Source organism: Nicotiana tabacum, chromosome 7 (assembly GCF_000715075.1).
Source record: "Nicotiana tabacum cultivar K326 chromosome 7, ASM71507v2, whole genome shotgun sequence".
In the NCBI taxonomy this organism is placed as follows: Eukaryota; Viridiplantae; Streptophyta; class Magnoliopsida; order Solanales; family Solanaceae; genus Nicotiana; species Nicotiana tabacum.
This window is the reverse complement of record NC_134086.1, coordinates 162,714,671-162,737,604: the sequence shown is the minus strand read 5'-3', so window position 1 is coordinate 162,737,604 and position 22,934 is coordinate 162,714,671. Positions and strand designations below refer to the sequence as shown.

At 35.8% G+C, this 22,934-nt stretch overlaps 1 protein-coding gene across 1 annotated transcript; it reads left to right on the top strand.

Annotated features, from left to right (window-relative positions):
* Window positions 1-3,464: 3,464 nt before the first annotated feature.
* Window positions 3,465-18,640, top strand: LOC107820873 (dynamin-related protein 3B-like). The gene is made up of 20 exons (XM_075217968.1): window positions 3,465-4,149; window positions 9,162-9,444; window positions 9,524-9,552; window positions 9,648-9,749; window positions 11,183-11,251; window positions 11,334-11,393; window positions 12,327-12,440; window positions 12,620-12,668; window positions 12,842-12,951; window positions 13,497-13,589; window positions 13,727-13,819; window positions 13,900-14,037; window positions 14,430-14,543; window positions 14,640-14,735; window positions 14,882-14,924; window positions 15,243-15,391; window positions 15,487-15,633; window positions 17,222-17,274; window positions 17,514-17,613; window positions 17,987-18,640. The coding sequence occupies exons 1-20, from the start codon at window positions 3,766-3,768 to the stop codon at window positions 18,245-18,247; spliced, it is 2,487 nt and encodes an 828-aa protein (XP_075074069.1). The 5' UTR covers window positions 3,465-3,765; the 3' UTR covers window positions 18,248-18,640.
* Window positions 18,641-22,934: the final 4,294 nt, after the last annotated feature.

Genomic DNA, 22,934 nt, shown 5'->3' with positions numbered 1-22,934 from the left:
TTCAATTGTTGTTTTGATATTTTCGTTTTCCTCTGGTTCTTGAATGGTATCAAGCCTTGAGTCCACATCTGTCCGTCCTTGTTCAGTTGAGGTTTGTGTTGTGGTGCCCTCAACTGGATTCTATGATTGCTATTTTTCTTCGTTTTTCGTACTTGAATTTGCTACAGAGTTGATATTCCTAGATGTATGTTGATCCCCACGGATTTGACATATTCCCCATGGTGATGAAAATTTAATAACTTGATGCAAGGTTGAAGGAACGACATCCATTTCGTGGATCCATGGTCTCCCAAGGATCATATTGTAAGTCATCTCCATATCTACTACCTGAAACTTTGTATCTTTGACAACTCCTTCTGCGAATGTAGTGAGTATTACCTCTCCTTTCGTCACAACACTAGAATTGTCAAATCCAGATAAAGTATGCGCCTTTGTTATTAATTTATCTTCAGTTTGCATCTCACGTAATACTTTTAGCAAGATAATATTCACGGAACTACCTGGATCAATCAAAACTCGTTTCACATTAGTATCATGTACAAATAGAGATATTACCAGTGCATCGTTATGAGGAGATAATACGCCATCTGCATCAGCATCATCAAATGTAATGTTGTCTTCCTCTAAGACATGTCGCACCCATTTCCCTTGGGTAATTGTGACTTTGGAAATTTTATTAGCTGCAGTGTACGTCACACCATTGATGTCTTCACCCCCGCTTATAACATTGACGGTCCTTTTGGGAGAAGGTGGTTTAAGGGGCTCCTGTCTATTCTTCATGTAAGCTTGCTTACCTTTCTCATTGAATAATTCGGTGAGATAACCCTGTTTTAATAGATGATCAACTTCACTTTGTAAAAACCTACAGTCTGCCATTTTATGCCCGTGATCGTTATGAAATTCGCACCAATGATCAAGATTGCGCCTGTTTGGATTCGATCTCATCTCTTTTGGCCATCGTACCTTGTCACCCATGCTTCTCAAAATAGCTACGAGTTCGGACATACTAGTGTAGAATGCTTGGACATACATATATATACTCGTGACTCATGAGTGTTTCGATCATTCCTAAATCTTGATAACGAGCCCGACTCTCTATTCCTCGATCTGTGATCGTACCTCTGACTGTCCTGTTTTGACCGTGAGTCTTTTCCCGCAGGTCCCATGTATGGTTCAACCTGTTTTTACCGGACCTTTTTTCGGTTTCCGCCCGTCTCGAACTTATCTTTTCTTCTTTTTGAAATAGTGAAACAATATCTTCTTCTATATATCCTTAGCTTCGTTTTATACCTGTTGCAAACGTCATTCCATGTTATAGCTGGGAATTCACGAAGACTTTCCTTGAGTCGCCTCGTAGCTTCTGAGCTCTTTTCATTCAAATTACTTGTGAAGGCTATAGCTACCCAATTATCAGGTACACGTGGTAATGCCATTCTTTCACGTTGAAATCTATCCACAAACTCTCTAAGCAATTCTGAGTCCCCTTGCTTTGAAAATATCTTCCATTATTTTTTCGACTTTTTGAGCTCCCGAGTGTGCTTTGATGAAAGAATCTGCAAGCTCAGCAAAATAATTTATAAAATTTTCGGGTAAAAGATAATACCATGTTAATGCACCCTTAGTGAGTGTTTCACCGAATTTTTTGACCAATACTGATTCAATCTCCTGCTTGGTCAAGTCGTTGCCTTTTACGCCTGTTGTGAATGCAGTCGCGTAGTCTCGTGGGTCTGTTGTTCCATCGTATTTTGGAATATCCAGCATTTTGAATTTCTTTGGAATTGGGAGGGGAGCAACACTTGGCTTCCAGGGTTGTTGCGAATATTTGTCCGTATCTATCCCTTTGATTACGGTTGACACCCCGGGTATTTGCTCTATGCGGTCACTTTGCTCCTTGAGCTGTTTCTGCAATGTTAGTACTAAATTTTGTAGATCAGAATTAACTAAGTTACCTGGTACTCCTCCTTGTGATTCGCTGGGGGTTCCACCACTTCATAAATTAACAAGCCCAGAATGAGGATTCTCCAAAGTGTTGTTACTTGGAGTGGGTGTGAGTGATGCAACAGGTAATTGACTAGCAAAAGCTTCAAGAGCTTTATTGACCTGTGCAGTAATTAACTTTTGCAAAGCTTCATCGATAGCTTCAACATTTTCAAATTGAGCGTTTCCATTTGCATGAGATCCATCAGGAGTACCTTCTCGAGACCGTCGAGGAGAACTTTGTGGAGAAGGGTCCGAGTTGTGATTATCATTTAGATTTCCCTGAAGTTGTTGGTTTCCTTCGTTTCCTTGAATGTTGTCATTATTGTTTGACATGGTTGATGCAACAAAGAAAGTTAAGCTAAAAAGAATAGATTATCAGATTCCCGGTAATGGAACCAATTTGTTTAACCAAAAAGTGGTATTTCGGTCAAAGCGATAATTTAGAAGAACTCGGGTTACAGATAATCAAAGAATGAATAAAGAAAAATGATTTTGCCAATAATAAGATAATCAGAAAAACAAAGTAAACCAGTGTATTCAGATAGTATCTCGTGTCCTTACAATTGATCCATTCTCTTCTTTTTATAGTTATTTTGGAGATATGCGTTTTGCCTTTGTCATAATAAGGCCATTATAGACAATTAAAGACATTAAATGCTACGTTACATAATCATTGCATTTAATACAGATTCTCTAACGTTTTTAGTATTTAAGGCTCATTAAATACTGTATCTGTACTCCTTTGTACTGTCAGATTCATTCTCCTTGATTCTTGAACTTAAATAGGTACGGGCGCTGAGTCTTTTGAATAACTGCTCGTGCCTCTTCCTATGCCTCTGCTCGTATCTGTTGCAACTCGTGCCTCTTTGCCAATCATAACTCTTTGACCAGTCTACGTGTTATGACACGTCATCTTTATACCACTTTAATATGTAAACTCAATTTTTCCCAATACAAAACTATCGAGCAAAATGCAAATGCTCAAAACGACCGTTAGGGTCGTTACACTAATATTTATTAAGTTAATATGTTATATTAGATCATAATTATAAGATTAATATTCTGTCAAATTATCCGCGCATCGCGTGGGTTCTTATACAAGTAAGTATAAATCAAATACATATTTCATAGATCTTTTACAGCTCTAATTAAAGAGATAAATTAATCCACATTAATTTACCATCCTACCCCTTGAAATAGTGTAAGGAAAAGTACTACTCCCTCATGTCCACAATAAGTGATTTTTTGGCTTATTTTTGTGGTCCGAAATAAGTGATTTTTTCAGATTTTAAGAATGAATTAATTATTTTTTTCCTATATTTTCCTTGGAGTAAATAGGTCGGAGTATGTGTTAGAAGTGTTTATGTGAATAGATACTAAAGGTTAATATAGCCAATTTTATTATTAATTAATGTTAAAAAATAAATTTTTAATATGTGTGAAAATAACAAATAAATCACCTATACATCAAATGAAATGAAACCATACTAATTAAGCAATGTTCGTTACAAGTCGAAATTACTTTGCAAATAGGAATTTGTATGCCGATCTTCATCTAAAATAAAGTTCCATTATATCCCAATCTTCATAGAGTTTTATTATTGCCAATAGGAATTATTCTAGGTTTCCTCATATTTAAGTGAGGAGTTTGTATTGTATGTGGGTTGGAAAATTACTTGTACAATAATTTTCGGTTTGTGCATTTTCTTGGCCAGTAAGAAAAATTTCTTTTAAATCATCAAACATCAAACTTTGTAGGGTTTTAGCTCTAAATCACAATTTGCCATGGCGGAAGAATCAAGCACTAGCAATGCGGCGGCGGCGGAGGCGGGGGCGGCGGCATCATTGGGTCATTCAGTGATACCGATAGTGAACAAACTCCAAGACATATTCGCACAGCTTGGAAGTCAATCCACAATTGAGCTGCCGCAGGTTGCTGTAGTAGGGAGTCAAAGTAGTGGGAAATCAAGTGTGCTTGAGGCGCTCGTAGGTCGCGATTTCTTGCCTAGAGGTTCTGATATATGTACGAGGCGCCCTCTTGTTCTACAACTCCTTCAAACCAAGCCTAATAATCCTAATGATGCTGCTGATGATCAGGAATGGGGAGAGTTCTTGCACCATCCTGGCAAGCGTTTCTTTGATTTCAATGAAATTCGTAGGGAGATTCAGGTATACAAGACTTTTATGTTAGACATAGAATTTAGAGGCAATGAAAATCTTGACTCCATTCCGTTGTATTGAAATTTGAAAGTTTTGATCATGACTCTTTAAACTCTAAAATTATGTGAACTTTTTATTCAGTTTATTAGGTTGTGGTATTGTAGTAAAGGTGGGAGCTTTAGGTTATTGTAGTTATTCTTCTGCTAAATTAACTTTGATATACCACCAAAGTTTGTGGTAGGGTGGTAAGTACCTCTTCATCCTTAAACCACAGGTCTCGGTTTTGTGCCACAGAGTGTTTTACCCGAAGTTGGGACTTTGGGTCTATTCTGGATTAGTCGGGCCCCAAACTCCAAAGTGGACACCTGGTTGAGAAAGGATTTTTTTCTTTTTTGATTAAGTTAAACACAGGGTGCAGATAAGTCTTTACTGATTAGATTGGGTGCTCTGTGGAATGTATGTAATTTTTTTAATTTTCTTAGCATGCATATGGTCCAAGAGGAAAGTAGTTAGTTCCATTGAATATCAAATATTCTAGTCCATGTCCTAAATCCTAACTAGCCTCATACACCGAATTAACCAATATAGTAGGTTATAACTATCAAGAAAGTAACAATGTTTTTTTTTGAATTGGTAACTATTGTATATATTATAAAAATCAGTACATAGGTTGCACTGAAAACCAAATTTACATAGAGAGAATTTGAAGATATTCTAATTTAAAACCTAGCAGGATCCTAGTATGTCTATGATTGTCAATGTATCTTCTGTGTACATCTGTTTGCACCAAAAACAAAATAGAGGAATACAATTGAGTTTGATCTTCTGCAGTGGATTGCTTCTGTCTTCAAAACATCTGGTGTTCCTTTCCCTCCAGACTGTCCACCAAATACAAGCCGGAACAGTCCTCCATCTATCTCTGCTAGTTGCTTCAGCTCCAGCTTCTTCCCAACTATAAATGACATCTTTAATCCTGTATGACATTGACCATGAAATACCCCTAAGACTAATAAAGATTTTCCATAGTTGGTCTGTAATCTTGCAATGTAGAAACAAATGGTTGACAGTTTCTGCATTTTCCCCACACAGAAAACATCTTGAACACAGAGATATTCCCCTTTTTATGAGATTATCCTGGGTTAAAACCGCCTCCTTTGCTAGTAGCCAAGTGAAGCAAGCTACCTTGTATGGAATCTTTGTTTTCCATATATGTTTCCAAGGCCATGTGTCTACCTGTTGATTATCATGATTCAAAATCTTATATGCATCCTTCACTCGGTAAACCCCTCTGTTGCGCCTCTTCCACCATATTGAATCCAAACCTTCCTGTAATCCTGTAAATGCTTCCAGCTCTTTGTAGAGGTCAGTTAGTCTTATTATCTCCCAGTCATTCAGTTGTCTTCTTAGAGCTATTTCCCATCCTTGACAACTCCTCATTTCAGCTACTGTCTTATGCTGGTTTTGTGCTAAAACGAACATATCTGGGTATCTTTCCTTTAAGCTTCCAATTCATAACCAGTTGTCATTCCAAAATGATGTGTTCCTTCCGTTGTTCACTCTTATGGATGAGTGATTCTTCATTATTGGCCAAAGTTCTCTGATGGATTTCTACACACTTACTCCACGTGATGTTCTGACTTTTTTTGACACCCAATTGTTTTCTTCACCATACTTTGCTTTGATCACTTTGGACCATAAAGATTGGGGTTCTTTAGAGTACTTCCATAACCATTTAATTCTAAGAGCCTTGCTTTGGTTCTTCAAATTCCTTATCCTCATTCCACCTTGTTTTTTATCCATTGTTAGCGTCTTCCAATTGACTAAATGGAAGACCTTTTTCTCCTTATTGCCTTGCCAAAGGAAAGTTCTTCGGAGTTTGTCCAATCTTTGTAGAACGCCTGCTGGAATTGGGAACAAAGACATCATGTAAGTAGGTAGAGAGTCTAATACTGAGTTGATTAGAACTAGCCTACCCCCCAATGATAGGTACTGCGATTTCCATCTTGACAACTTCTTCTCACACTTTTCTATGACTGAATTCCAGATTTCTTTTGATTTGGATCTTGCACCAAGAGGCATCCCAAGGTAAACAGTTGGTAGGGACCCAAGTTCTCCTCCCAATATCTGAGTCAGTTGCCCCATATTGTTAACTTCATTAATGGGAAAAATATTGCTCTTTCTCCAGTTAATGTGTAATCCTGATACTCCCTCAAATAAAACCAAAATGATCCTTAAGAATCTAAGTTGGTCTTTTTCAGCATCACAGAAGACTAGAGTATCATCTGCATATTGGAGATGTGTGATCTCTAGATTGGTAGCCCCACTCTTGTTTACCTCAAAGCCTTTAACCCATCCACTGACTTTAGCCTTTTTGATCATGTTGTTTAATCCTTCTATGGCTATGATGAATAGAAAGGGAGATAAAGGATCACCTTGTCTGAGACCTCTGTGTGAATGAAAATAACCTTTAGGACAACCATTTATAAGAATGGAAAATTTCACAGTAGATATACAAAATTTCATCCACCTAATCCATTTTTGCCCAAAACCCATTTGTTCTAACATTCTTAGTAGGAAGCTCCAGTTCACATGATCATAGGCCTTCTCGATATCCAATTTGCATAAGATTCCAGGTTCTTTCTTTTTTATTCTTGAGTCCACAGCTTCATTAGCAATCAACACTGCATCAATTATTTGTCTTCCTTTGATGAACGCCATTTGTTGAGCATCGACAATTTTCCCAACCACCCTCTTAAGTCTTTCAGTTAAGACTTTTGCGAGCAGTTTGTAGAAGCTCCCTATCAGACTAATCGGTCTGAAATCTCTCAATTCTTTCGCACCTGTCTTCTTTGGAATCAAAGCTATATATGTTGCATTGAAGCTTTTCTCAAACATCTCCTGTGAATGGAAGTTGTTAAAAGCCGCCATGATATCTTCCTTCAGAATGTCCCAGCACTTTCTGAAAAAACCCATTGTGTATCCATCTGGCCCTGGAGCCTTGTCACTTGCACACATCTTCAGACTGCTCAACACTTCTTGTTCCTCAAAATTACTCTGTAAAGACTCCCTTTCTGATCTTGCACTATTTTCGAAATTGACTGTTGGTCTCCACTGTTCAGGTTCTGTGTAAAGCTCCTTGTAGAATTCTATGATCTCGTTCTCTATTTTTTCTGGATCCTCGATTACTTCATGTCGAATCATTATTTGGTCAATGCTGTTGTTTCTCTTGCGTGCATTTGCAGTCCGATGGAAAAATTTTGTATTCCTATCCCCTTCTTTGAGCCACAAAGCTCTTGATTTTTGTCTCCATGCCAATTCTTCATTCTTGAGTTGCACCTCAATCTCATTAGAGTGGCTGCTTTCCTGACTGATTCCTCCTCTGTCAACGCTCTTAGTTGTTGCGTTGTCTCAAAATCTGCTAGTTGACTTAGTAATTTTGATTTCTGCAGTCCCAAATTCCCTTCATAACTTCTACTCCATCCTTTTAGCTTGCCCTTGAGAGCTTTTAACTTGCAAGCTAAAATGTAATCAGGTCTTCCTGAGAATTCAAAAGATCCCCACCACTCTCTAATTCTATCCTCAAAACCTTCCACATTCAGCCACCAATTTTCAAACTTAAAGTATGATTTAGCTTGTTCCCACGCACCACAGTCTAGAGCCACAGGTGAATGGTCCGAAATCAACCTTTGTTGGATAGATTGCTTGATATTTCTGAACCTTACATCCCATTCTTCTGAGATGAGAAATCTATCAATTCTTGAAGCCGCTGTATGATTGTCCCCTTTGAACCAAGTATAGTTTCCTCCTTCAAGTCGAAGATCTATTAACTCCATATCTTCTATACAATCCGAAAACTCCACCATCGCTCTAGACCTCCTTGAACATTCCCGTTTTTCAGAAGGGTACCTTGTAACGTTAAAATCGCCACAAACTGCCCAAGGACCTTCCATCAATCCCCTCACTGCACCCATTTCTCTCCATACTTTTTTCCTTTCTATTCTACAATTTGGAGCATACACTCCTGTTATGTGACATTGAAAATTCTGTAGAAGAGCGTCAAACTTACACGTCAAAGTGTATGCACCAGTCTGTAACACCAACAATGTTAATGAAAGTGATGTCCGTATCCCTGCCTATCATTACCCATACTTGTTTACGGGATCTTCTTTGCTCTTATGAATTATTCTGTTTTGCGGGATTTTTATTACCGTGGTCATTGGAAGCTGAGGGGCTTATTCATAAGACACAAGTTTTTATTGACCCTTGACCTTCTTGAGTGCTATTACAGGTTTAGATTCTTTTGTTGTTATGATGTGCATTGATTTAGTTATCACACTTCTTAATTCTTTTATGCCAGTTCATTTATCTATTCAATTTTAGAAAGCACCTGATTTATTTTGAAAGATGTAAAATATTAAGTATTGCAATGAAGTGGGCATGAATAAAGTGGAATGGATATAGAGGGCATGTGACCAACTTCATCTAGTTTTTGACCAAGGCGTAGTTTATTGATTGGGTGATGCACTCCTTTATCTTATGGGTGTGAGCGTTCCTGGGTAGATAATATTGTGCGCGTCCTACGAACCACTCATCTTAATTTGTAGACAATGTGGACTCTCGTTTTCTTGCATAGGATTCACTTTGGTCGTAACATTACGTAGTTGAAGAACTGAGGCTAATGTAGTTATCTTTCAAAAGGACAATGCTCTACCCGTAATATATAACAGATCTATATGGTAAGCTGTATTCTAAGATAGTGTCTCCTTGACATGGGCAAGGAGAAACAGTGTGGTTGTGATTGTTAAGCTCATCTTCTTGTCTGTGCATCAGTTATGGTTAAAGAAGATTGTTAATAGACTGACCATCGATTTTGATGTAGAAATATATACATAGTAACATCCAGTAGCAAGGATTTCATGAGGGAAGGACGGCCAACATAATACATCCGTGTGATTTCTTTCCTTGATATTTCAGTAATTCTTTCTCTTTTCTAACTCCCAATCCTTCATCATGGGCTTTAGGCGGAGACAGAACGCGAAGTAGGAGTAAATAAAGGTATCTCAGACAAGCAGATACGGTTGAAAATTTTCTCACCAAATGTCCTTGATATTACTCTGGTGGATTTGCCTGGCATAACAAAGGTGCCTGTTGGAGATCAGCCTTCTGATATTGAAGCTCGGATCAGAACAATGATAATGTCGTATATTAAGCTCCCAAGCTGCTTAATTTTGGCTGTAACACCGGCTAATTCTGACTTAGCCAACTCGGATGCGCTTCAGATTGCTGGGAATGCTGACCCTGATGGTATGTTGCAACAATATATTTTATGCTAGGGAGTTTAGTTGTTCAGGTGCTTTATTATATGAAGAGTTTCTTCTTGCAGGTTATCGAACCATTGGAGTCATCACAAAGGTCAGAGTGAAAGGAAATGAATTTCATCCTTGTGTTGATTATATCTCTTCATTGGTAATTGTTTTAACTTGGTTGTATTTTCACTGTTTCTACAGTTGGACATCATGGATCGGGGTACTGATGCTCGTAACTTTTTACTTGGAAAAGTGATTCCCCTTCGCCTTGGTTATGTTGGTGTAGTGAATCGTTGTCAGGAGGTAATACATCCAGTTACACTTTTGGCGGAGAACATAACTTATCTCATTTAGTTTTGTTTTCTCTTGATTTGTCACTTTTGAGCTTTCATATTTATGTTTTGGAGTTGCATCTGTGGTTATCATTTTTCTTTTAAATCCTTTTTATTCTTATAGGCATGTTGTGATGGGTGTAGACCCAAAAACGAAAAATTTGTCCACATTCTTCATGGATATGTACAGTCTTTATGGTCTTTGAGAGGCACCTCTAGCAAGTTTTCTTTTCCTGGGCGTGGTTATCTAAGTGCATGTTTTCAACATTCGTACTAAATTTTACCTGGCACCTTTTGAGATATGTGATTTTGATCATTTCGTGGTCATCTTTGCACAATAATGCTTCAACTTTTGGACAAGTACAATTTTGGAGTTCTTCTGTGATTCAAGAATTTCACACTTACGCCTTTTCATTTTGAGTCTGATGTTCTAGCCTAGTCCAAAGAGGTGCAAAATGAAGAAGATGAATAAAGTAATGGCATTTTTTATTCTTTTCAATTAACTTATCATTCTTCATAGGAAATTCTGTAATGCTGGCAATACTTATTTTTCAAATGCTGTGCGGTAGATTGCATATTTATCTTCATGTCCGAAGCATGGGGTGCAATTCAGGTCTCTTTTCCTTTTATAGTCTCTGGGCTGCTAAATTGGTCTTGGGCTACTAGCTTTTCATTTTGTTGAGTGTGATTTTCTCTTTGAACGCGAGGTAATCTTTATTGAATACCACTGGCCAATGCTTTATTTTGAATCATGGATTAGTACAATTAGTTTTAAGGATAATTAAAAGCACTCTAAGGCGACACAACTAAACCATTCAAGGAAAATAGAAACAATACTTAAACCCATGATAGAGGCAATAAACTGGCAACCTCTATGATTCCTCTCTGTACTCTTTTCTTTTGTGCCAAAAGAGAAAAGTATGAGGCATTATACCACCCTATAATAGGCCTAAAGGACAGATGAATAAGTAGAGAAACTTATAGCCATTGAACACCAAAAGGGACCATAATGAGGTCAAGATCCAGTGCAACTTTGCAGTAGTGAAAAAAACTTGAAAATCTTAAAAGTTGTGTTCAAATGCGGAAGAGCTTAGCAGTCAGTGCATAATGTACAACAAATCAACTTTGAATGCTGCCTGTACTAGTTTGAATTTATTACTATTTATGAGTACAAGGTAAAGATTTTGTTCATCCGAGAAAAAAGTAATGGGTAACAAGATAACAGTTTGCTACATATTAGCAACACTACCTAATACACTTTTTAGTAGCTTTAGCCGACAGCAGTCTATGTTTATAAATGTGTCTGTGTGCATATATATATATATATATATATATATATATATATATATTTGTATATACTTGCTTTATAAGATTATAATATTATAGCTGAATCATTTAAAACAGGATATTATGAAGAACCGGAGTATTAAGGATGCTCTTGTAGCTGAGGAAAAGTTCTTCCGCAGCCGTCCTGTATGTTTCTACCATCTCTTATTAGTTGATTTCATGTCTATATCCATTAATAATCTCCTGTTTTATTGATTTTTTCTTGAAGATATATAGTGATCTTGCTGATCGCTGTGGTGTACCTCAATTGGCAAAAAAGTTGAACCAGGTAATCTCTGCCGGTTAAAGTAACAGTGATTCATCTTCTATTAGGTTGTGACATTGCATACATTACATCTTTGAAGGACCAATTTTTATCAAAAACATGAAACCACAGTAAGGTCACACATTGTATTTTTCAGTTACATATTCAAAATATCTCCAAATCAATTTAAAACTTATAAGTTTCATGACTTCCTCTGATTATTTTGAGTTTTAAGATGTAATTGACATGTTGAATTAAAAAAAAGGAAGGCAAAACGTCATGTGTTGAGAAATACTTTTTCCTTGAAATACTTAGACATGCTTGTCTTGTCACTGGCTGTTGTATAAAATAAGGTTTTTTACACAGTAACCATGTCTTTTTTGGCAGATGAGAAGCACAGCATACACATTTATACATGTGTCTGTGTTACCTTTCTTTTTGGGTTCCCTGCATATGTGATCGGGGTTTTACCAAGCAGCTTATTTCGTCTTGAAAACAAGCATCATAATCTGGACGCTCTCTCTGTATGAAAAATTCTAGTTGTATGTTGCTTATGTGTCATGTGGTCTCCTACTACTTGCCTTTGTATATGTTGGACCAGAGTCATGTCTTGTGATTTTTCCTTTTTATTTCTGGGGTTATTTTCTCTAAAGACATGTTAAGGCTGTCTTTCCTATTTATGGTTGCACCTTTGTACTTGCATTTGTGCAACAGATACCTGTTGTCTTTTTACTGTTTTCTACATCAGTTAGATGATTGGCTACCACCCACCTTCACCACAATCTCAGTCATTCTGTCCCATAGGAAATGCAAATTTCCCATGCCTGCTGTTTGCTTTCCAGTTCTGGTATGGGACATCTTATTGCTTTAAAATCATATATAACTTGGGTAGCTTTAGCTTTGTGTGGATAATAAGATTACGTCACAAAGCAACTTGAACAGTCTTATTTAATGCAGATCTTGGTGCAACACATCAAAACCCTTCTTCCAGGATTGAAATCACGCATTAGTGCTGCACTTGTGTCTGTCGCAAAGGAGCATGCTAGCTATGGGGAGATCACAGAGTCACAGGTAACTGCTTTGGTCTTACCTAAGCTTTACCATGCACTGGCCTAAATTTTTGGGGAGTTTGTTGTCATATTACTACCAGTTATTGTGTCCTGGAAGGTTTCTATCTGCTAGTTTTACTGTAGCTTGTTCAGCTAGTATTCCGAACTATTAACATCTTTGCGCTAATCCCCTGAATCTAGGCTGGTATGGGTGCTCTCCTTCTGAACATTCTTTCCAAGTACAGTGAAGGTAATGTGGCCTAAACCTTGCAATATTCGATAAGAGTCCTGTATTGGATTCTATCTGCTATCTCTTATGTTGCTTTCTAGTATAAAATATCATATTAATTGACCATTGACACCTCGTAACCTCATTAACAGTCCGTCTTTTTTCTTTTGCTTTTTTCATTGGTTTGAGAACAGCATTCTCTTCCATGATAGAAGGAAAAAATGAAGAAATGTCAACTTCTGAGCTTTCTGGTGGAGCAAGAATTCATTACATTTTTCAGAACATATTTGTGAAGAGTTTGGAGGTTCACACCTTTCATATTAACTTTTGAAAAGCCTTTTTTATTCTTTTCTTGCTCAGAGAATTGAAATTCATCTGAAGACTTGCTAATGCTTGCACGTAAATGACATTGTGTCAATAGATAGCTTAATATGTATGCTTTTGTGAGTATAGCCAACTCCGTATGGGCTTATAATGCTTTTCATGGGCATTAAATTTTTTCTCAGGATGGTCATAAATTGTTGCCAAGGGTGTGGGCACATATACCATCCGTGAATATTTTTTATCATTTGTCCACATAAGTTGGTCTTTATCCACGAGCATAGTCGCATTACCGAAACCTGTGTTCCATTTCGAATATTCTTTTATTGACAACTCCTTCTGTCAATAATCGTTTCCTCATCTGCTGTAAAAGAATTCTAAATCTAAGAGGCGGTAAAAAAGGTGAATGATAGACGCAAGAACTTTTCAGTAACTTTGCAAAATTGGTATATTGATGCACATAATTGGAGTTTTAATCCTAGGTTCAGTTGCTTATCAAATTTCATCAGATTTCTCTATCTTCTGCAGGAAGTTGATCCTTGTGAAGATTTAACCGATGATGACATCCGAACTGCCATTCAAAATGCTACGGGTCCCAAATCTGCTTTATTTGTGCCAGAAGTAAGTCCAAAATGCTTAACCTGTTCTTTGCGAATTGCTTTTGCTTTTGAGCCAATAGTTCAACACGTTATCAAATATTTTCTATAGTATTTATGTCATTTGGTTGGTTTCATTTTAATTATTTTGTAAATATGTAGGTCCCATTTGAAGTTCTTATCCGAAGGCAAATAGCACGTCTAATGGAACCGAGTTTTCAGTGTGCCAAGTTTATATATGATGAGCTGATAAAAGTAGGCCAATGTTGAGTACCTTTTTTTCTGGGTAATGCATTCTTGTAATTACTGTTTTAACCCAAATGATTCCTTCGTAGATGAGCCATCGTTGTATGGTCAATGAGTTGCAGCGGTTTCCAATTTTGAGAAAGCGTATGGATGAGGTTATAGGAAATTTTTTGCGTCACGGACTGCAACCTTCAGAAGTAATGATTGGACACATTATTGACATGGAGGTATGCCAAAAGAAGTTGGGTTTTTTATTTGGTTTTGCTGATACCTAATACAACACACACACATACACACATCGACATTCACATCTATGATCAAGTTCATTGACTTGATCAATGAGTGTCAACTGTTTTCAAATATTTAGCATCAATTTGAAGCTGTTCTCTTCTTACAGATCATATTTTGCGATTGATTGCTCTGCATTTCTAGTGAACTAATGGTTTCAGAGTCTAGGTCTATGCTCATCTGATATCTCAGATAAAGAACAGCTTATTTCAAAGTTCCAAAGCATCTTAAAGTTTGTGAATTTGCTTTAGCAAATCACCAAATTTTTGATGAATCTGTTGCTGTTAAAATTTGTATATTGCTTCAGCTTAAATATATTTTTCTCTTGCAGATGGACTACATAAATACTTCACATCCAAATTTTATTGGTGGGAGTAAAGCTGTGGAGATTGCATTACAGCAGGTCAAGTCATCTAGGATTGCTACACCTGTCCCCAGGCTGAAGGTAAATGCTTCATTTGCTGTTTCATAGACTTTAGCAATTGGTCTTGCAAATTATATCATACTGATGATAATTTTTTGTTTGCTTATTGATACCCAGGATGGAGTAGATTTAGAAAAAGCTCCAACCTCTGAAAGAAGTCTAAAATCACGTGCTATCTTTGCCAGATCAGTTGGTGGTTTTGTCCCTGATCAGGTTGGCCTTTTCTGCTTCATAATCTCCTAGCTTGGTTTCTTCTTTGTCTCCCTGATGGACATCGCACCTAGCTTTCAAATTTCAAGTAGTAAGAAGCTTAAGTTATTTGCATTGATTGATTAGTGTTCCTTCTGGACTGGAAATAGGTTGTTCGGCCTGTTCCAGAAGTCGAGAAAACCACAACATCAGGTGTGTTTCCATCTGGTAATACATGATGCATTCATTCATACACGTGTCGCTACATGGGTTATTAGTTATTAGTTATTTTGATTGACAAGAAGGGAATGAATATTTTGTATAAGGATTCTAGCCGTTTGCCAATGTGGCTTTATGAAAAAGTCCTCCCTGTGTATCTTTTGGTGCTCTTTAGTTCGAAAAGCACCTTGAACTTTTCTGTTACTGCTTATTATGAATTCATTCCTTTTTCTGGACTCCTTATTATCTTTAGGAAGTAATATTTTGCTGGTTCTTATTGTCAAAGCCATTGCTGACTTATTTCTTTATTAGGATCAAATGTTGGTTCAAGTTGGGGGATATCATCAATATTTGGTGGCTCGGACAATCGTTCTTCTGCGAAAGACAATTTCATTAGCAAGCCGTTCAGTGATCCTGTACAGAACATGGATCATGCTTTCTCAATGATCTACTTGAGAGAGGTATGTGTTTTGAAGGCCCTCTCTGCTGTATGAGTACTTTATGGATTAAGTTGGTGATAAAATCAAACATGACATCTCTTATGTTTTGTTTGAAGCCCCCAAGTGTCTTGAGGCCTTCAGAAACTCATTCAGACCAGGAGACTATTGAAATTGCCATCACAAAACTGTTATTGAGGTCATACTATGACATTGTCAGGAAGAATATTGAAGACTCAATACCTAAAGCAATCATGCATTTTCTGGTAATTATGAATAGCAATTACTTGGTCCTTTACTGAAATATTTTTGACATCTATGTGAGTAGCCTTTCAATGGACTTGTGCTTAGGGTTTCTTCGTTCTATCTACTGGTAGTCTTGAGGATTCCTAAATATAATATTCTAGCAGTTTCTTTGTTCTAATTAAGGGGTCGTTTGGTAGGGTGCATAAGAATAATATTGAATATGACATATTAGTAATGCTGGTATTAGTTATGCTCGCATTAGTTATGTTGACATTAGTTATCTTGACATATTTCTTATCCATTGTTTGGTTTGATGTATTAAAGCATTGCACGATTTCTAAAAGAATTGTTTGTTTATAAAAATACCACCCTTATAGCCAGTCCATCACTTTATCTTTTTAGATGAAACATATGTTGAAGAATGTTTTTATATGAAAAAAGGTTTAAAAAAGAATTATTTGATTTGTCTACCTATAGTGTAGTATAGAATTGAATATTTATTTATAAAAAAAGAAATATGCTGTGTATTTTTATTTATCTAATAGGGATATAATTTTGTTTCCCACTTTCTTGGATTATTAGGCATAGAAAGTTTGAATTAAAAAAATTAAAGGAAAATGAGTTGATTACAAGTGCATTCATGTATGTAGTAGTAGAGTACAAATTTATAAATTTACAATGAAGAAATTGGCTGAGTATAGATATAAATTGCGGGAGTAATTTCAGTAACAAACTTTACATCAAACTTGTTTCAATATAATAACATATTTTAATCAAGCATAAATTTTGAAGGGCAATTTTGTCTTTAACTGAGATAATGCATGCATTAAAACCCATTGCATTGTTAATACCATGGTTTCCTATGCATTAGTTATGCATATAGGATAATACCAAATAGGATGTATAACTAAAGCTTGCATAACTAATGCATAGGTTCAAAAAATGTACCAAACAAGGTATTATTAATACACAAAGCTAATGCATGTATTATTTTTATCTAATACATCCTACCAAACGAACCCTAAATGATAATATAAGTTCTTCCATCTAGTCGCATTCTCTTATCTCCTACTAAAAGGATGTACTCTTTCAGGCAGAAATTTTTCAGCACTACAAGCCACTGACATAGAATAAGTAGTGATATGCAAACAAGGGATTTTAGTCAACCTGGAGACAAAATGGAGTAATGAACATGATAATCTGCTTTTGTCATATTCTAAAAGCGCAGGGAACTAGTGTTAATGTTTGGTTTTCTGCCAGCAGTTAAGAGGCTAATTTTTTCCTGGCAAAAGTAATATATATATATATTTTACTTTCGACCAACTTCTTATTTTGTCATAGTACTGTTTAGTCAAGTTCCTACTCTGTGAAAAATGTTAACTTCTTTATTCTATGCGGTGGAAATTTCTGTATAGCTGGAATTGTTGACTACCTTTTGTTGGTACAATTCTTCTAAATATGAAAAAGTGTCTGGTGTCTCTTCTTGATGTAGCATTATTAGACTCAAGGTGCTGTGTTTTCAATTTCTAATAAGAAGGCTTATACGATTTTCAATTTTGATTCACATTTCTCTTTTGTTGACAAAACTGGTGCTAATCCGTGCTCCAGGTAAATCAGACCAAAAGAGATCTCCACAATGTGTTTATCGAGAAACTTTACAGGTATTGGGAGTGTGAATTTCTTTTTTTCTTCCTCTCATTCTTGACGACTAAACTTGTATAACTGGAACTGCCGGATCGTGGCTCATTGATCCTTCATTATGCTTTGTGCTGCATGACATTATATGTGCTTATGTTCTACTTGTGTGTTGTTTCTAACACCTGGCAGCTTAGCCAAGTCAATGCTACATATTTCAAATGTACTCGTGATTCTTATCAATGGTGCTTACTATGTGTTGCAGAGACAACCTCTTCGAAGAAATGTTGCAAGAACCTGATGAGATAGCCACAAAGAGAAAGCGTACACGAGAGACACTTCGTGTTCTTCAGCAAGCTTCCAAGGTCAAATCTTCACCATCATCACTAGGAGTATATTTTTGCATATATTACATTTCAAGGCTCACTAAGCTTTTTGATAGAATGTTTATGGTTTTGATAAGTTGCATCTCATTTTAGGCTTTATTTAGGAACTACAGCAGAAAAGCTTGTTTAAGTTGGGAAGATGTATGACACTCGTAACTGCACTTTGCCTTTTTTCATTGTCATTATACTCCTTACGAAATCTGTTCTGTTGGGTATTCTATTTGTCATTGTACTACTCCTTGTGAAACCGTCTGTTAAGTGGATCCTAGTGGTGTAGATTCTTTAAGATGTTCAGTTTGTCATCATTCTCTAGGTTTGCTTGGGTTATTATGACTTTACTTCTGGTTTTCAGACATTGGAGGAGTTACCACTTGATACTGAGACAGTTGAAAGGGGCTACAGCTTGGGTACGGATCAAACGGGCCTTCCAAGGATTCACGGGCTTCCAACATCATCAATGTACAATACAAGCAGTGGCTCAACTGATTCATACACCACTTCTCCTAACTCTAGATCACACTATGCATCCCATTCGGGTGAGCTATGGTCACCAATGTATGGTGGTGCAGATTCTAACGGCGGTGGGCATAATTTTGGCCTTTATCGTCAGTAGGTGTATAGAAGGTTCGAGAAATGCAGGGGGTGACCATTCGTGAGAGTACTCATTTGATCTCTCCGCCATCATCGCAAGCCTCTTTGCTTCTGGTGCAGTGGAGAGCTACTATTCTTTGTGATGTTTGCTAAGCTGACCACTATTAGCTCACCGACACATTTTCTATTTCCTTAGTTAACTATAAACAATTGTTTGAGAAAGCTATACAAAAAAATAGATAGGGAGTTTTCTTGTTCATAGGATGAGGCTAGTTTTGTTACCTTTTGGTATGATAATTGGCAAGTGTATTTAGCCATCAATTTTTGTGTTCAATCCTTCATTTGCTTTCACACTTTTATCAACACGATTATAGGAAATATCATCACTTATGTATAGTATGCCTTTATTTTGGGATTTTGTTTTTGTAACTTTCTGCACAATGATATTCCTCTTCAGTGTAGAGTAGTAATGAATGTTATACCTCCGGTACCTGAAAAAGTGACTCGACTTAGCACTTACATGGTCGAAGTTTTATAAAACATTTGTGCGTATTTATAGCAGAAATTGTAAATGTAGGAATTTCAATTTAAGGATTTCTAAACCCAGGAGAGGATAGTTAGGAGCAGTTTCAATCGAGTCGAGTACAAAAAGTTGCAGGCTTAACTTGTGACCTAAAAACTTTGAACTCTCTATCACAACACAGGAATTTTCATTGTATTAAAGGGATTTAGCAGTTTATATGTAACAATCTTTTTTATCTTTATCCATTTGCGTAGTATAATTTATCAACGGCAAATGGCTAAATATACCCCTCTACTTTTAAATATTGTTTACCTGTACCCCTCGTTATACTATTGGGCTATCTATACCCCTACCGTCATACTATTGGGTTATATATACCCCTACTGTCATACTTTGAAACAAAAATACCCCTATTTTGGATGAAGTGACACGTGGCAACACCAGATTAAAACGATCCATTTCTTTTTTTTACCCGACCCCTATTTTCATTTTTTCCAATTTTTTTTAAAAAATTCAGTTTTTAAAAAATGAAAATATTTTGTTAAAAAACAAAAAATATTTTTTTCCAGTTTTTACAAAAGAAAATTCTTTTAAAGAACTGAATAAATGAAAAAAATATTTTTCAAAAACGAAAATATTTTGTTGAAAATAATTTTTTCAGTTTTTAAAAAACGAAAATATTTTGTTAAAAAACGAAAATATTTTTTTCTGTTTTTACAAAAAAAATTCAGTTTATACAAATTTGTTTTTTCAGTTTTTACAAAAAAGGAAATCTTTAAAAAAAAACTAAAAAAAAAATATGTTTCAAAAACGAAAATATTTTGTTGGAAATATTTTTCAATTTTTAAAAAACGAAAATATTTTGTTAAAAAATGGATTTTTTCCAGTTTTTACAACAAAAATTGTGTTAAAAAATGATTTTTTCATTTTTTACAATTTGTTTTGCAAAATCTTTTCAGTATCTACTCAGTTTAAAAAACAAAATATTTTGCAATTTTTTTTTTAAGTTTTACAAAAAGATTTTTTTTAAAAAAAACTGAAAAATGAAAATATGTTTCGGGTTGTGGGTTTTTTGTAAAATGGGTTGGGTAAAAAAAAGAAATGAGTCATTTTAATCTGGTGTTGCCACGTGGCACTCCATTCAAAATAGGGATATTTTTGTTCCAAAGTATATCGGTAGGGGTATGAATAACCCAATAGTATAATGAAGGGTACAAATAAACAATATTTGAAAGTAAAGGGGTATATTTGGCCCTTTGCCGATTTATCAATGAAGGGCCCTTCCCTCAAATGGCGGAGCCAAAATACGTTAAGGAAATTCAACTTTTATAGAAGTAGTATGTGAAATTTTCCAACAAAGGATGTTAGTACTGGGATTAAATGGACACTAACACTAATTAAAAATATTTTAATTCAAACTAGTGTAATTATGTAAATCTAACACCATATCATACATTAGGTGAAAAAAAAAGTAAATAGAGGAGAATTAACTTAACTGGCCCACTTAGTGTGGGGCATTTGCATCTATACCCGCTTTTTGTGTCACGTTTTAACTTGTGCCCGCTTTACAAAAAAAATTGCAAGCGTACCCGCTTTTTCGCATAATTTCAGCATTCGGGGCTGAAGTAGCAAAGACAATCACGCAAAACTTTAGCATTCTAGTAGACGCGCCTAAAGTAGCAAGTGTGCTGAACCAAGTGTGCTGAAGTTTTTATTTTTGTAACTGGCAAATTTCAGCTCTAGAACTGAAGTTTTTGTTTTTGTAACTGCCAACTTTTGTTTTGTAAATGGCTTGTATGAAAGAATAAGTCATTGCACCAGTTGAAGTAACCTTGGACAAATTCTGTTTATCAATTATAAGTCATAATTAGTTTGCTTAGGTTGATTAACTCTATTAATTTGAAAGAAAGATCAAAACTTAAGATGAAAAAAAAAAAGAATTTTATTTCTGTTTCCTGAAAGGGTGACCGCTGCTTACTGGAATTGTTTTCTACTTTAGATATCAGTATTCTTTTTTCTGCAAGTGAATTTAAAGTTAAAGGTTAATGAATGGTGCGGTGAATTGAAAAAGAATCTGATAGAAGAATGACATCAGCTATTGAGAACATGTCAGAAAAGGTATAGAAAAGGCAGGATCTAATGAAGAAGAAGAAAAGGAAGGAGGAGAAGAAATGAGGCTGAAGTTATTTAAAAAGTGAGTATAAGTTAAAAGTTTTTTAAAAAATGGGTATAGGTTAAATGAGGACGATCAAATAGGGCGCCCCGTGCAATTTTTACCTTACTGTTGAGGGTGATTAGACCTTATTTTGTTGTATTTAGTGGTGGCAAAATGGTTAAAAAAAGAAGTTAACCACCCATATTATCCACTAAAAAATGGGTTGAATAATAAACTTTTTTAAAACGGGTCAAATATGGATAAGAACCATATCATAAATTTAGAAAATGGTTAACCAATGAGTAACCAATGACCAATGAGTTTAACTTTTACATTTGTAAAACCTCAAATTGGAGGTTCCTCAAGTTTGGGAGACTAGGAATTCTCTCAAAAGTGATCATATTCAAGAAGTCATGGATAGTATTTACCATATTATCTGTCAGTTAACCCATTTTTTATCCGTATTAAATATGGGTTGGGTCGATAATTTATCCGTTTTCTCATTACCCATTTTCAACCCGAACCATATCCGACTCGCCCACCCGTTTGCCACTCCCAATTATATTTAATGAAGGTTCATGTCTTAGTTATCCAAATTTAGTCATTAAGTGTCTCTATTTTCAGGTTTGAATTTTAGCCATTTAGATCTCAATCACTAAGGAATCGTTTGGTTGAGCAACAAGTTTATGCATGGATTTTAATACAAGGATTAACAATACAAGTATTATCATGCATAGATTATTTTTTATCGAACATTTGGTTCTTTGTACACGAAATGGGATGTAAATAGTATTGATGATAGTTTTGAGGAAAAGCCGAAAAGGCAGAGTAATTGTGTGTTGTAATTTTAATCCATGTATTATTATATCAAGTTATGTTAGCTATAAAATAATACACCAATTTCGGTAGTAACTTATACCATGATTAGTTATACAAGGTTAAACATACACACCAAACAATGTATAGAAAATACCAAAACTTATATCAAGATTATATCGTATTATACCTCACAACAAATGAGCAATAAGTATGTTCATTTTACAAGCACCTAATGAGTTTGAATAGGTGTGAATGATTAAAATCTATAATAATATTTTAATTTTATTAAAATGCTATTACCACTTTCATAATTAACTGTCGCTATCGCCAACCATTATCGCCTACCAACACCCACCAATATCATGCTCAACTACAACCATCAACCACTATTATCAACTACTCCACCGACCATTTCTCGTTCATAATCACTACCACCACCATCCATTACCATTACTAGCCACCATTTACAATTATCACACCAACCATCTGTTTGCAATAAATTGGCGCAGAAAACAAAACTGCAATCACAAACAACTATAAAGAAAAAAAGGATTTTATTGATAAACTTTACGGGTTACAACTCTGTTTTTCCCTTGATTATTTCCTCTGATTTGTTCTACGTGATTCGCAGGCCTTAGCGGCGTATTTCTCGAACGTAGGACTTTGAGCAAGACATATTTGACATGTCTTTGATCTCTTAATGAATATTCCAAAAGTTTTATGGAATTTCGGAGATAATATATTCGATCTCTTTGTAGATATTCTGAGAGTTTATGGTTTTTGAGGGACATATATAGCCTTATTTATAAGCATGAATTAGGGTTTGGGTAGAGTAGCCACCAAGTAAATCCTAATGAGCTCATCTTGTAGAGGCCGCAATCCAAATTTCTTTATGTAATTAGATATTGTCCCTAACTGATTTTGGAATTTGCAGACCTTGTTTTACGAGAGGAAGAGATGAAGGGCAGAATTGGTACCACTGGGCGTACCAATTACTGACAATCGTGACCATCAAACATCAATGTATATCACTATCAGTCACTATCAATCACCAATTAGCAATCAGTATTATCTACACAATTATTAGCCGCCATTATCAAATATCACCGTTAACCATCATCGTTAATCAATATTGCTAACTACCATCATTACAAGTCACTACCCACAACCATCCTCATCAACCGAAATCCCCAGTAACCACCATCCCCAGTC